At 45.3% G+C, this 11799-nt stretch overlaps 1 protein-coding gene across 1 annotated transcript in view; it reads left to right on the top strand.

Annotated features, from left to right (window-relative positions):
- The window catches only part of GLOD4 (glyoxalase domain containing 4), an 18918-nt gene that overhangs the window by 1720 nt on the left and 5399 nt on the right, over positions 1–11799 (top strand). Inside the window, 7 exon segments of the mRNA XM_032263458.1 lie at positions 2362–2411; positions 4079–4199; positions 5449–5593; positions 9900–10036; positions 10858–10944; positions 11210–11323; positions 11411–11497. Coding sequence (XP_032119349.1) covers positions 2362–2411; positions 4079–4199; positions 5449–5593; positions 9900–10036; positions 10858–10944; positions 11210–11323; positions 11411–11497 — 741 coding nt within the window.

Here is an 11799-nt window from a genome sequence, read left to right as displayed (position 1 = left end):
GAATTGCCTGAACCCAGGAGGCGGAGGTTGCGGTGAGCCGAGATCGCGCCATTGCACTCCAGCCTGGGTTCAGGCAATTCTCCTGCCTCAGCCTCCTGAGTAGCTGGGATTACAGGCACACGCCACCATGCCCAGCTGAATTTTTGTATTTTTAGTAGAGACGGGGTTTCGCCATGTTGACCAGGATGGTCTCGATCTCTTGACCTCGTGATCCACCCGCCTCGGCCTCCCACAGTGCTGGGATTACAGGCTTGAGCCACCACACCCGGCCTCGCATCCCATTTTCAGCAACACCCAGAAGCGGTCTCTCTCCGGTCCTGAGAAGCTGTTACTGCAGAACTCACTTGGTTGGAAAACGCAAGGGAACTGCGTTTTGGGGAACCCCTGTGATAAGCCAGGGAGGTAGGGAACACACCGTAAGGAAGGCTTTAAAGGTGCAAGAGCGCTGTTTAGTGTAAAGACAGCGCAGTAGGCAGGGAGTTCGAAGGGAGTTATCTGAGTTCCTCAGGTCATTGTTTAAATGTTTGCTGTTTTCAGGGTACTATGTTGAGTTTTGGCAAAAAAGGTACAGATTACCCGGATGTCTCTCCTCCATTAGAACTCATGGCCTGGGTTGGGGTGGGAGCTGGAACGGATTTATACGAAGACGATAGTAATGGAAGTCAGAATTTGATAGTGAAAAACTCCCCAGTTTATTTTTTTTTTTTTAAGAAATGGAGTCTTGCTCTGTTGCCCAAGCTGGAGTGCAGTGGCGCGATCTCAGCTCACTGCAACTTCTGCCTCCTGGGTTCTAGCAATTCTCCTGCCTCACCCTCCCGAGTAGCTGGGACTACAGGCACACGCCGCCATGCCCGGTTAATTTTTTGTATTTTAGTGGAGAGATGGTTTCACCATGTTGTCCAGGCTTGTTCTCAAACTCCTGAGCTGAGGTGATCCACCCACCTCAGCCTCCCAAAGTGCTAGGATTACAGGTGTGAGCCACTGCACCCTGCCGACCACAAAACTTTTGTTAGCAGAAACCACAGAGCTTTCCCTTGTTTTCCTTAGTGATCAAAATGTTGTTGTAAAGACTAAACACGTTACTGTCTATGTAGTATTTAACATATAGGTTATAGTGCATTATATTCGTGTTAGCTACTATTGTAAAAATACAAAAGAAGGAAAGGTTTTTCCAACCTGGGTGATCAGGAAATAGTTCATGGAGACATTGTGATTGAGTTGCCCTCTAAAGATAGATGGGATAGCCACAGATAGATAGAGGGAGGCGCTACATGGAAGGACTGAAGAGCCAGTGCAGAGATGGCACAGGTTTGGGAAAACACTGGTTTTTTGTACCTTTAGTTGAGGTTGCTTAGTTGAAGTTGAGGAGATGGGATATCAGGACAGACAGGTCAGCATTGGTTCCGATAGTATCTTGAATGCTATGCTAAAGAATTTGGGTTTTATGCTGCAGTAAGAAGGGAGCTCACTTACATTCTTAGGCAGTGATAGGAGCAGAGCTGTGTGTTTTAGGCATGTACTTTGGTGGTGATATTAAGGAAGGATATCAATAAAGATGATTTTTAATAGTCTGAGTGTTGGGAACTTGAACTTGAGCAGCAGCAGTGGGAAGCAAAAAGGAAAACCAGAGCAAACACCGTGAGAGCCTACTGTATACAGGGTTTCTGCATTAGGTGCCTTAATAACATCCATTTCATAACATATTAGGAGACTGAGACTCAGCTTCTAAGCAGTTTGCTCAGAGCTCCACAACTGCTAATGACGGAATTCCAAATCAGACTTCTTTTTTTTTGAGATAGAGTTTTGCTTTTCTTGCCCAGGCTGGAGTGCAGTGGCGCAATCTCGGCTCTCTGCAACCTCTGCCTTTCAGGTTCAAGTGATTCTCCTGCCTCAGGTTCCCGAGTAGCTGGGATTACAGGGACACACCACCATGCCTGGCTAATTTTTGTATTTTTAGTAGAGATAGGGTTTCACCATGTTTGCTAGGCTGGTCTCAAACTCATGACTTCTGGTGATCCACCCACCTTGGCCTCCCAAAGTGCTGGGATTATAGGCATAATCACCACACCCGGCCCAAATCAGACTTCTTTAATGCTGAAGGCCACACTTTTTCCCATGACATAGCACTGCTTACTGGTCTAAATAGATTTCACAACTGGCTTGGTAGCCTGACCTTTGGTGTCAAGCTGTGCTTCCTTCTACTACTCCTATCCTGGGAGAAGTATAAGGCTCATTTTCTTTGGTTCTTTTACACGTAAAGCTTACAAATGATGATATCTGTGTTTTGACATTTTAGTTTGTGCTAAAGATGCTGTGAGCAGTACTAGTAACGCTTTGCAATTTGTTTAAATCTCTTCCCAGGTTCTGCGGCATGAGGAATTTGAAGAAGGCTGCAAAGCTGCCTGTAATGGGTATAATACCTTGTTTCTTAAAATTTCCCTTAGGGTCTGAATACACCTGCATAACAGAAGACAGTTTCTTAAAGTGGGTACAAAGCAGTGGACTTAATTAATGAGGCAGTAAACCAGGGAGGCAACTTCGGGAACACTGTTAACACATCCTCTGTTTCTCTGTGGCACACCAAGCCATTCTCCAGCTCTCTAGTACCAGCTGGCTGCCCTGTTATTTAATCCGATGCCGACTCTACCTGGAGTTAGTGTCAGATCCCACAAGTTCAGGGCTCGGTCCCAGAAGGTTTCCCCCACTTCAGGTGCTCATTCCAAGTCTGGATCTCAGTATTTCTGATGACCAGCTACAAGTTGGGGCTTCCCACCCTGCTTCCTCAGGTTTGATAATCTGCTACAATGACTCATGCAACTAAGGGAAACACTTACTTACATTTACTGGTTTATTGTAAAGGATATGTGTCAGAAACGGCTAGACAGAAGAGATACTTGGCTAGACAGAAGAGATACTTAGGGCAAGGCAAGGAGAGTGGGCTGCGAGGCTTCTGTGCACTTCCCGCCTGGGGCTTCCCTGCTCTTCCCGGGGCTTTCGTGCACTTCCCAGAGCTTCCCTGCTCTTCCTGGTCAACCTCCCCTCCCAGCACCTCCATGTGTTCAGCATCCTAGAAGCTCATCAAGTCTTGTTGTTCAAGCCTAAGAGAGCCCAGTCTCCATCCCCTTGCTTCCCAGACTGAAAGTTCCAGTCCTATAATCATTTGTCTTTCTGATGACCAGCCCCAGCTTGAGTCTATATAGAGGCCTCACTCTGAGTCACCTCATTAGCATAAACTCAGGTGTGATTGAAAGGGGTTCATGATGAAGAACAAAAGATATTCCTGTGAGGAAATTCCAGAGGTTTGGGGAGCTCTTGAGACAGGAACCAGGGGCAGTGAACAAATATATGATACCACAGATGGAAATAGATTCTCTGGGTGAAGGAGCGACTTTCGAGTATCTTTTTTTTTTTTTCTGAGACAGAGTCTCACTCTGTCGCTCAGGCTGGAGTGCAGTGGTACAGTCTTGGCTCACTGCAACCTCTGTCTCCCGGGTTCAAGCAATTCTCCTGCCTCAGCCTCCCTAGTAGGTGGGATTACAGGTGTGTGCCACTACGACCCAGCCAATTTTTGTATTTCTAGTAGAGACAGGGTTTCACCATGTTGGCCGGGCGGGTCTCAAACTCCTGACCTCAGGCGATCCACCCGCCCATCTCAGCTTCCCAAAGTGCAGGGGTTACAGGCGTGAGCCACCATATCCAGCCATCTCTTAAGCTTACTGCCATGTCAAGTTGGAACAGCCCAAGGCCTGTTAGGAATTTGATGCTCTTTGATTGATAGGCAAGGAAGTCACAGAGGTCAGTTGGAGAGCTGTCTTTAGGATTCTGTTCCCTGCTTTACAGAAAAGGTGAACAAATCTTTCCTTCAAGTAGGTGCTGAATAGCCAGTCTTTGGAGCTTGTCGTAGGGTCCCATGAGCACTCCCCACGTCGCTTTCTGTACCACCTGAGGCCATCTCATCCTTAAGAGAACTTTTAGGACCAGTCATGACTGCTCATCTCTCTGTGCCCAGTAGTTCTCTGGCGGTGGCCTGAGGCAGATTTGTCTGTGGTCGCTGACTTCATTGACTTTTATCTTCTAGGCCTTATGATGGGAAATGGAGTAAAACAATGGTGGGATTTGGGCCTGAGGATGACCATTTTGTTGCAGAACTGACTTACAATTATGGCATCGGAGACTACAAGCTTGGCAATGACTTTATGGTAAATACCGTTTTTTTCTAGCAGATTTTTGGCTGGGGGTAGGTGGCTGGTTGTAAATTTGAGGAGGGTATTGAGGGTGTGTGTGAGTGAAGAGATGACATTTGAGCAGATGCTCAGAGGAGGTCAGGGAGTTAGCTATGTGCATGTCTGGGGGAAGAGTATTCCAGCAGAGAATAGCCTGTTCTGAGCCCCCAAGTCACATGTGGCATGTTCAAGGGCATGTGAGGAAGCCAGTGTGGCTAGAATAGAGACAGTGGGGGAAAGTGGTGAGAGACGGGGTCAGCAGTGGCATGGGGTAAGATCACATAGGGCCTCCCAGGCCCTAAGTCACCCCTGCGTGAAATGAAGAGCCATTGGAGGACTTTGAGCAAAGGGAAAACCCGGCTGGCTGCTGTCTGGGGTTGGACCACAGAAGGCGCTGTGGGAAGTTGACTGCAGCTCAGAGTGGATAATGGGTTTACAAGTCTGGGGGCACAGAGGCCATGAGAATAATCTAAGCCTTAGTAGAGAGCATAGGTGGACATTTCTAGGTCCTTTGATTAGATGTAAGGAAACCTTGATAGTTTACTTATTTTTTGATTGGTTGGTTGTTAAAAAAGCAAAAACAGCCTGGCATGGTGGTTCATGCCTGTAATCCCAACATTTTAGGAGGCCAGGGTGGGCGGATCATGAGTTCAGGAGATTGAGACCATCCCGGCCAACATGGTGAACCCCCATCTCTACTAAAAGTACAAAAATTAGTCGAGTGTGGTGGCACATGCCTGTAGTCTCAGCTACTTGGAATGCTGAGCCGGAGACTCACTTGAACTGGGGAGGCAGAGGCTGCAGAGAGCCGAGATGATGCCACTGTACTCTTGCCTGGTGACAGAGCAAGATTCTGTCTCAAAACAACAACAACAACAAAAAAAAGCAAAAAGAGGTCATCTTAAATAGGTAGCTAGCTGACAGACCAAGGTAACATCAAGGCTTCTCTGGCTAGATCTTTAAAACTAGAAGCACTTATCCTTGGTATTAAATGAATCAGACTTCACTGGCATCTCAGTTTTTGTCCTGTTATTCATGAAGGTGAACATTTGTGGGATAAAACATCCAAAACCTGTTTTTAAGTCACTAGAAGAAAATGTTGGATGCCAGTGAAATCTTAGGTGATTTTACCTGAAGGCGGTAGGCAGTGAGGCTGGGCTCGTGGTCTTGTTCTGTGAAGTGTCTGTGTGCATATGTACTTGGGTGATGCTGTTGTTTGTTTTAGGGTCTCACAGTCGCTTCTAGCCAGGCTGTCAGCAATGCCAGGAAGCTGGGGTGGCCGCTGACAGAAGTTGCAGAAGGTGTTTTTGAAACCGAGGCCCCAGGAGGATATAAGTTCTATTTGCAGAATTGCAGCCTACCTCAGTCAGGTAATGACACCAGAACCAGTCAAAGCATCTATCTAAAGGCATCTTGGAAGAATGGAGAGTGAAGGCCGCTTGTCTTTTTTTTGTAGAGTCTTTCTGCATTCATGTGACGTGTCTTCCCCAGCCAATGCTTTTACCTGTTATCCGAGAGATTATATTCTCATATCAAACTTTAGTGCATAACAATAGGGGGTCTAGAGTGGTTCTGTTTCACTGGTAATGTACTGATTTATGATTCTTTCATCCATAAATAACAGAAAACCCAACAACTTTGAACAATTAGAAAATGTCTTAGCTCACAGAGCAGGCATTCTATAGGTAAGAAAGATTCCAGGGTTAGATGATTCACCAGCTCACCAGGTTTTCTCTTTCTCTGCTCTCTTGTTCTCTGCGGGTCCCTCTCCTAGAGCTGGTGCCCTCGGGGTTGCAGGAGGGCTGCCAGCTGCAGGCAGGGCTGCATGCTCCCACGTTCCCATCTGGTAGGAGAGGAAACACTGACTTCTTTTTCCTTTTTTTTAAGACTCTGTTGCTCAGGCTAGAGTGCAGTGACATGATCTCTGCTCACTGGCTCACGGCAACTTCTGCCTCCTGGCAACCTCTGCCTCCTGGGTTCAGGCAATTTTCTTTCCTCAGCCTCCTGAGTAGCTGGGATTACAGGTGCCCACCACAATGCCCAGCTATTTCTTTTTGTATTTTTATTAATTTTTAAAAACTACTTATTTATTTTTTGAGACGGAGTCTTGCTCTGTCACCCAGGCTGGAGTGCAGTGGCACAATCTCACCTCACTGCAACCTCCACCTCCCAGGTTCGAGTGATTTCTCCAGCCTCAGCCTCTCCAGTAGCTGAGATTACAGGCACCTGCCACCACACCCAGCTAATTTTTGTATTTTTAGTAAAGATGAGGTTTCATCACATTGTTCAGGCTGGTCTTGAATTTCTGACCTCACTTGATCCGCCCGCCTCAGCCTCGCAAAGTGCTGGGATTGCAGGTGTGAGCCACTGGCCCTGGTCCTTTTTGCTTTAAGAGCAGAAGAAAAGCTTTCCTAGAATCTTTCAGCAAACTTCGTGGTCACATTTGATATACTGTGCCTGCTCCAAAACCAATGACTGGGAAGAGAAATAGGATCATCCCTAAACCATTTAGCCATGAGTCTTGAGCTGAGGTCCGTTTCCCACACTTCAGCATTGGGACTCAGTGAGGGATGGCATGGAGGTGAGGAGCCCTCATGGTGACTGCTGCCCCAGACAAGAAGGAAACTTTGCAGGGTTTGGTTTGTTTACTGCAGAGGCAGCCTCATCAGTATTTAATTCTGTATTTAATTCCTGCAAATTCAGCCACCTGCTCTGCAAAACAAAACAAGAATGGGAAAATGTGGGTGATGGCAGGGGCACCCTGCCTGCTGTTTCCCTTAATGAACATACTCCTGCAGGTGGCCTGGGAAGGGAGCATGCATGCACATTGTCTCTCTCCTGCTGCTTGGCTCCTGTCCCCAGGGCCCCCATGCTGAGTCTCCCTAGAATGTTTGATGCTCCTTGTTTATCATCTGGTGCTCAGCAAAAGAAAGATCAGTCCGTTCCAGTGTGGGAGGTGAGACTTGGCTGTGTGGGACTCATGGAGAGATGGTGTTTCTGTACTTTGCTGGTGATTTAAAGGATGTGTATGGTGTTTTTTTGTTGATAGGTTATTGATTGACTTTAAAACTTAACCTTTGCAACTAGCTACACTGCATTTTTTTCCTCCAGTCTTAGTGATGTTTCAGTACTGAAAATAGTAGAGAGCCCCACAGTGCTAAGATGCGTTTGCCCTTTGAGATGGAAATCCCTTTGGGCATTTCTGGTTGATAATGTGGTCAGACCCATCTGTCTACCTGGCATTCATCTTTCCTTTGAATTACTCACTCCTGTGCTGCTTAACCTGCTTGTTACCTTCCTGTCCTGCGTCCCTTCAGCTCCAGATCTACTGGGATTTGCTGATTTTGAAGTCAATGGAAGGAGTCTGCTAGGCAGAGGCACTTGTGAGAAATACCGTGTCTTAGTCATGGTATTGCCTTTCTAGCAAACGGGACTAAGGCAGCGAAAACCAAATAAAAATGTATTGAATTTATCATATTCAGATGGAGACGTGGAACAGCTCTTCAGAAAGTCACTTTACAATGTGAAAAGTTTCCAGTAGCAGGAGGTGTTTCAATATGACTTTTATTCTTTGTACAAAATAGTGGAATTTTTTTCCATAGACAAGCAGATGAGGCGGGGTGGGGGCGGAAGAACGTGTACCCATATATCCAGAGATAACCGCTGCTAACATTTTAGAGTATATCTTTCCAATCTTTTGTCAACAATACATATATATATTAAGTGTATACGTTTCTTCACATCCTTTCCTAGGGTTCCATTGTATTGTTACATTGTAGGAAGATGAACAGTTCTTTATTGGAAATTTCCGTCAGTGTTTTATTGTTCTAAGCAACACTGGGATGAATGTCTTTGTGTTAAAAGCCCTTCATACGTCCACAATTACTTTTTGAGTGGCTGAAAATGGACTTGTTCTTTTAAAAGCAGTGAGCATTTTTCAAAGCTTTTGGTACATTCTGTCAAATTATTGCCAGAAATGTACTGATTTACACTTAACAAGTATTATGTGGCTGTGATTTTACCCTCTACACTAACACTGCTAATCTTTTTTTTTTTTTTTTTGAGACATAGTCTTCACTCTGTCACCAGGTTGGAGTGCAGTGGCATGACCTCGGCTTACTACAACCACCGCCTCCCGGGTCCAAGCGATTCTCCTGGTTCAGCCTCCTGAGTAGCTGGGACTACAGATGCATGCCACTCTGGCCAGCTAATTTTTGTGTTTTTAGTAGAGATGGGGTTCCACCATGTTGGCCAGGATGGTCTCAATCTCTTAACCTCGTGATCTGCCTGCCTCGGCCTCCCTAAGTGCTGGGACTACAAGCATGGGCCACCCCACCTGGCCAACACTGCTAACTTTTAACATGATTTGCACATTAGATAACAAAAGATTTTATGTGAATTCTGACTTCTTTTTTGGGAAGGGGGTCAGGTTGAATATTTTTTCATATGTTAATTGGCCATCTAATTCCTTCTTTTGTGGATTATTGCTTTGTGCCTTTTGCCTGATTTTCTAGCATGTTCATCCTTTTCCTATTAGTATTTACAGGTGATTTACACATTAAGGACTTTCTGTCCAATATATTGCAATTTTTCCTACTGTGCCGTGTACTCTGGTTTTGTTTGTAATTCCTTTTCTTTGTTGTTGTCTGCGAGTTTTCCATTTTGTGTAATTTATGTAGCAGAATTTTTTTCTTCATAGTTTTTCTATCTTTGGTGTTAAGTTTAAAGCAAAGTCTTCCTCTATTCCAGAATTGTATAAATCATCAGCTGTATCTAGTATTTTCATGGTTTCATTCTTTTTTTTTTCCCATGGTTTCATTCTTTAAACTTATTCCTTTAACCCATCAGGAAGTATTTTGTCATTTATTTCAGAGATATAAGTTTTTCTTGCCAAATGATTAGCCAGTCTTCTTAGTGCCATCCATTGAATAACGAGGCTTTTCATACTGTCTTTTTCTTTTTTTGAGATAGGATCTCATTCTGTTGCCCAGGCTGGAGTACAGTATCGCAGTCTTGGCTCACTGCAGTCTCAACCTCCCAGGCTCAAGCGATGCCCTGATTCAGCCTCTCAAGTAGCTGTGACTATATGCGCCACCACACCTGTCTAATTAAAAAAAATTTTTTTTATACAGCTGAGGTCTCACTGTGTTGCCTGGGCTGGTCTTGAATTCCCAGGCTCACACAATCTTCCTATCTCGGTCTCCCGAAGTGTTGGGATTATAGGCGTGGGCCGCTGTACCGGGCTTTACATTGGCTTAAAATCCTTTTCTTGGCCTGGCGCAGTGGCTCACAACTGCAATCCCAGCACTTTGGGAGCCCGAGGCGGGCGGATCACGAGATCAGAAGTTCGAGACCAGCCTGGCCAACATAGTGAAACCCCGTCTCTACTAAAAATACAAAAATTAGCTGGGCATGGTGGCACACACCTGTAGTCCCAGCTACTCGGGAGGCTGAGGCAGGAGAATCCCTTGCACCTGGAAGGCAGAGGTTGAACTGAGATTGCACCACTGCACTCCAGCCTGGGCAACAGAGTGAGACTCTGTCTCAAAAACAGAAAAGAAAAGAAAAGAAAAAAATCCCTTTCTTATAAGCTGAATTTGTATGTATACATGAGCGTGTTTTGGTCTATTGCATTCCATTAAATTGATCTGTCTATTCCGCTTTATTACCCAACAGATCCTGTATTAAAAGTAACTCTAGCAGTGTCTGATCTTCAGAAGTCCTTGAACTACTGGTGTAATCTACTGGGCATGAAAATTTATGAAAAAGATGAAGAAAAGCAAAGGGCTTTGCTGGGCTATGCTGATAACCAGGTGAGCAGTCCTGGAGAATAACTAACCTGTTACTTTGAATTTGGCTTACAAATGAAGCTTAGAAATGGCTCATAACCTTTATAGATAAGGTTAACATGAAGGTGTTCTCATAGTTTCTTCACAGTGATTTCAATATTTACATAGATAAACAGAAGGAAATGAAAGTAAGTGATAACCTTACCACCCAGATATTACCTCATTTCTATTTGGGGATAGATGTATCCTTTCAGAAGTGGAATTGCTTAATCAGGGAGATTGAATGGATTTAATGCACCATCTTTGTCATCTGTTTTTTAATAACCTAGCATTTGAGCATGATTTAGTCCTTGTACTTTGACCCAGCAATTCTCCTCCTGGGAATTATTTTACAGATGTGCTAAGCATACATAGGCACAAAGAAGTGTGTGGGAGGGTATCTGTTGCAGCATTGTTTGTAATAACAGCATATGAGAACGTCAGTGTCCTGTGGACTAGAGACATACTTCAGTGATTTATGGTTCATTCATGAAATGGATCACTATGTAGCTAGCAAAAAGATTGAGGCAAATCTTTATGTATTGATGTGGTAACGTTAAGTGGAGAAAAACAAGGAACAGAATAATTTGTCAGTAATGCTACCATTTGTGTGAAAGAAAAAGATGTAGGCATGCAGTGCTTCTAAAAGGGTACCCAAGCAACTGCTTACTGGTTGTCTCTGGGCTGAGAGAAGGACAGAGACTTAGTTTTTGCTTTATTGCTGTAGTGTATGCTATTTAAATTTTTCTGCTACACACATGTAATGTATAACCTGTTCCAAAAAATAAGCCCCTTTCCTGTTTCAGTGTAAGCTGGAGCTACAGGGCGTGAAGGGTGCGGTGGACCATGCAGCAGCATTTGGAAGAATTGCCTTCTCTTGCCCCCAGAAAGAGGTAGTGCTTGATACCAGATCTTTCACGCTCTGTGGCTAGCTAGTTCAGCCCAGCCAAGAACCTTGCCCTTCCTCTCTCAAGGTTCATTCTGATTGTGGCATTTGTATCAAGTTCAGCAGTTGTTTCAAGAGCAGCTGAGATAATAAAATCAAACAAATGGCGCCTTGGTTCTTTCTGGGCTCTGACACTCCTCTGGGGCTGGCGAGGGCCGTGTCGTGAGTAGTGTGTGACCCCTGGCTCACCTTGCATCTTTGTTTTCCTCAAGTTACCAGGCTTAGAAGATTTGATGAAAAGGGAGAAGCAGAAGATTCTGACGCCCCTGGTGAGCCTGGATACCCCGGGGAAAGCAACAGTGCAGGTGGTCATTCTGGCCGACCCTGTAAGTATTACTCGGGTGGCGCAGGCTGGACTGGGGATTCTTCAGAGATGTCTTTTTGACCGATGTCTTTTCTCTTTATTGAGGTAGGATGGACATGAAATTTGCTTTGTTGGGGATGAAGCATTTCGAGAACTTTCTAAGATGGATCCAGAGGGAAGCAGATTGTTAGATGATGTAAGTCTCACTTCTAAACTGATGTCACCCTGGGCCTGAGGGGGTTGGTGTTAGGTGTGTGTGAAAAGGGCCTGACAAAAGGGTCCAGGTTTTCATGGTCAGAAACACGTCGCTGCTGGGTGGACCTGAGCCAAGGGCCTATGTCTTCACTGCCACCTGTGTAGACCACCTATCTAGACTCAGCATTCATGCCTTCCTTCAGCCGCAGGCCACTCTGAACCCTGCTGCTGGATCTGTCCTTACTCTGCTGTCTGCGTGGAGGTGCCTCCGTCCCCTCCCCTCCGCTCTGGGTCTGTCCTTAC

The sequence above is a fragment of the Sapajus apella genome, unplaced genomic scaffold (assembly GCF_009761245.1).
Source record: "Sapajus apella isolate SASKATOON/1434 unplaced genomic scaffold, GSC_monkey_1.0 scaffold136, whole genome shotgun sequence".
NCBI classification, from domain to species: domain Eukaryota; kingdom Metazoa; phylum Chordata; class Mammalia; order Primates; family Cebidae; genus Sapajus; species Sapajus apella.
The sequence above is the reverse complement of the archived record's forward strand: the minus strand, read 5'-3'. Positions and strand labels throughout refer to the sequence as shown.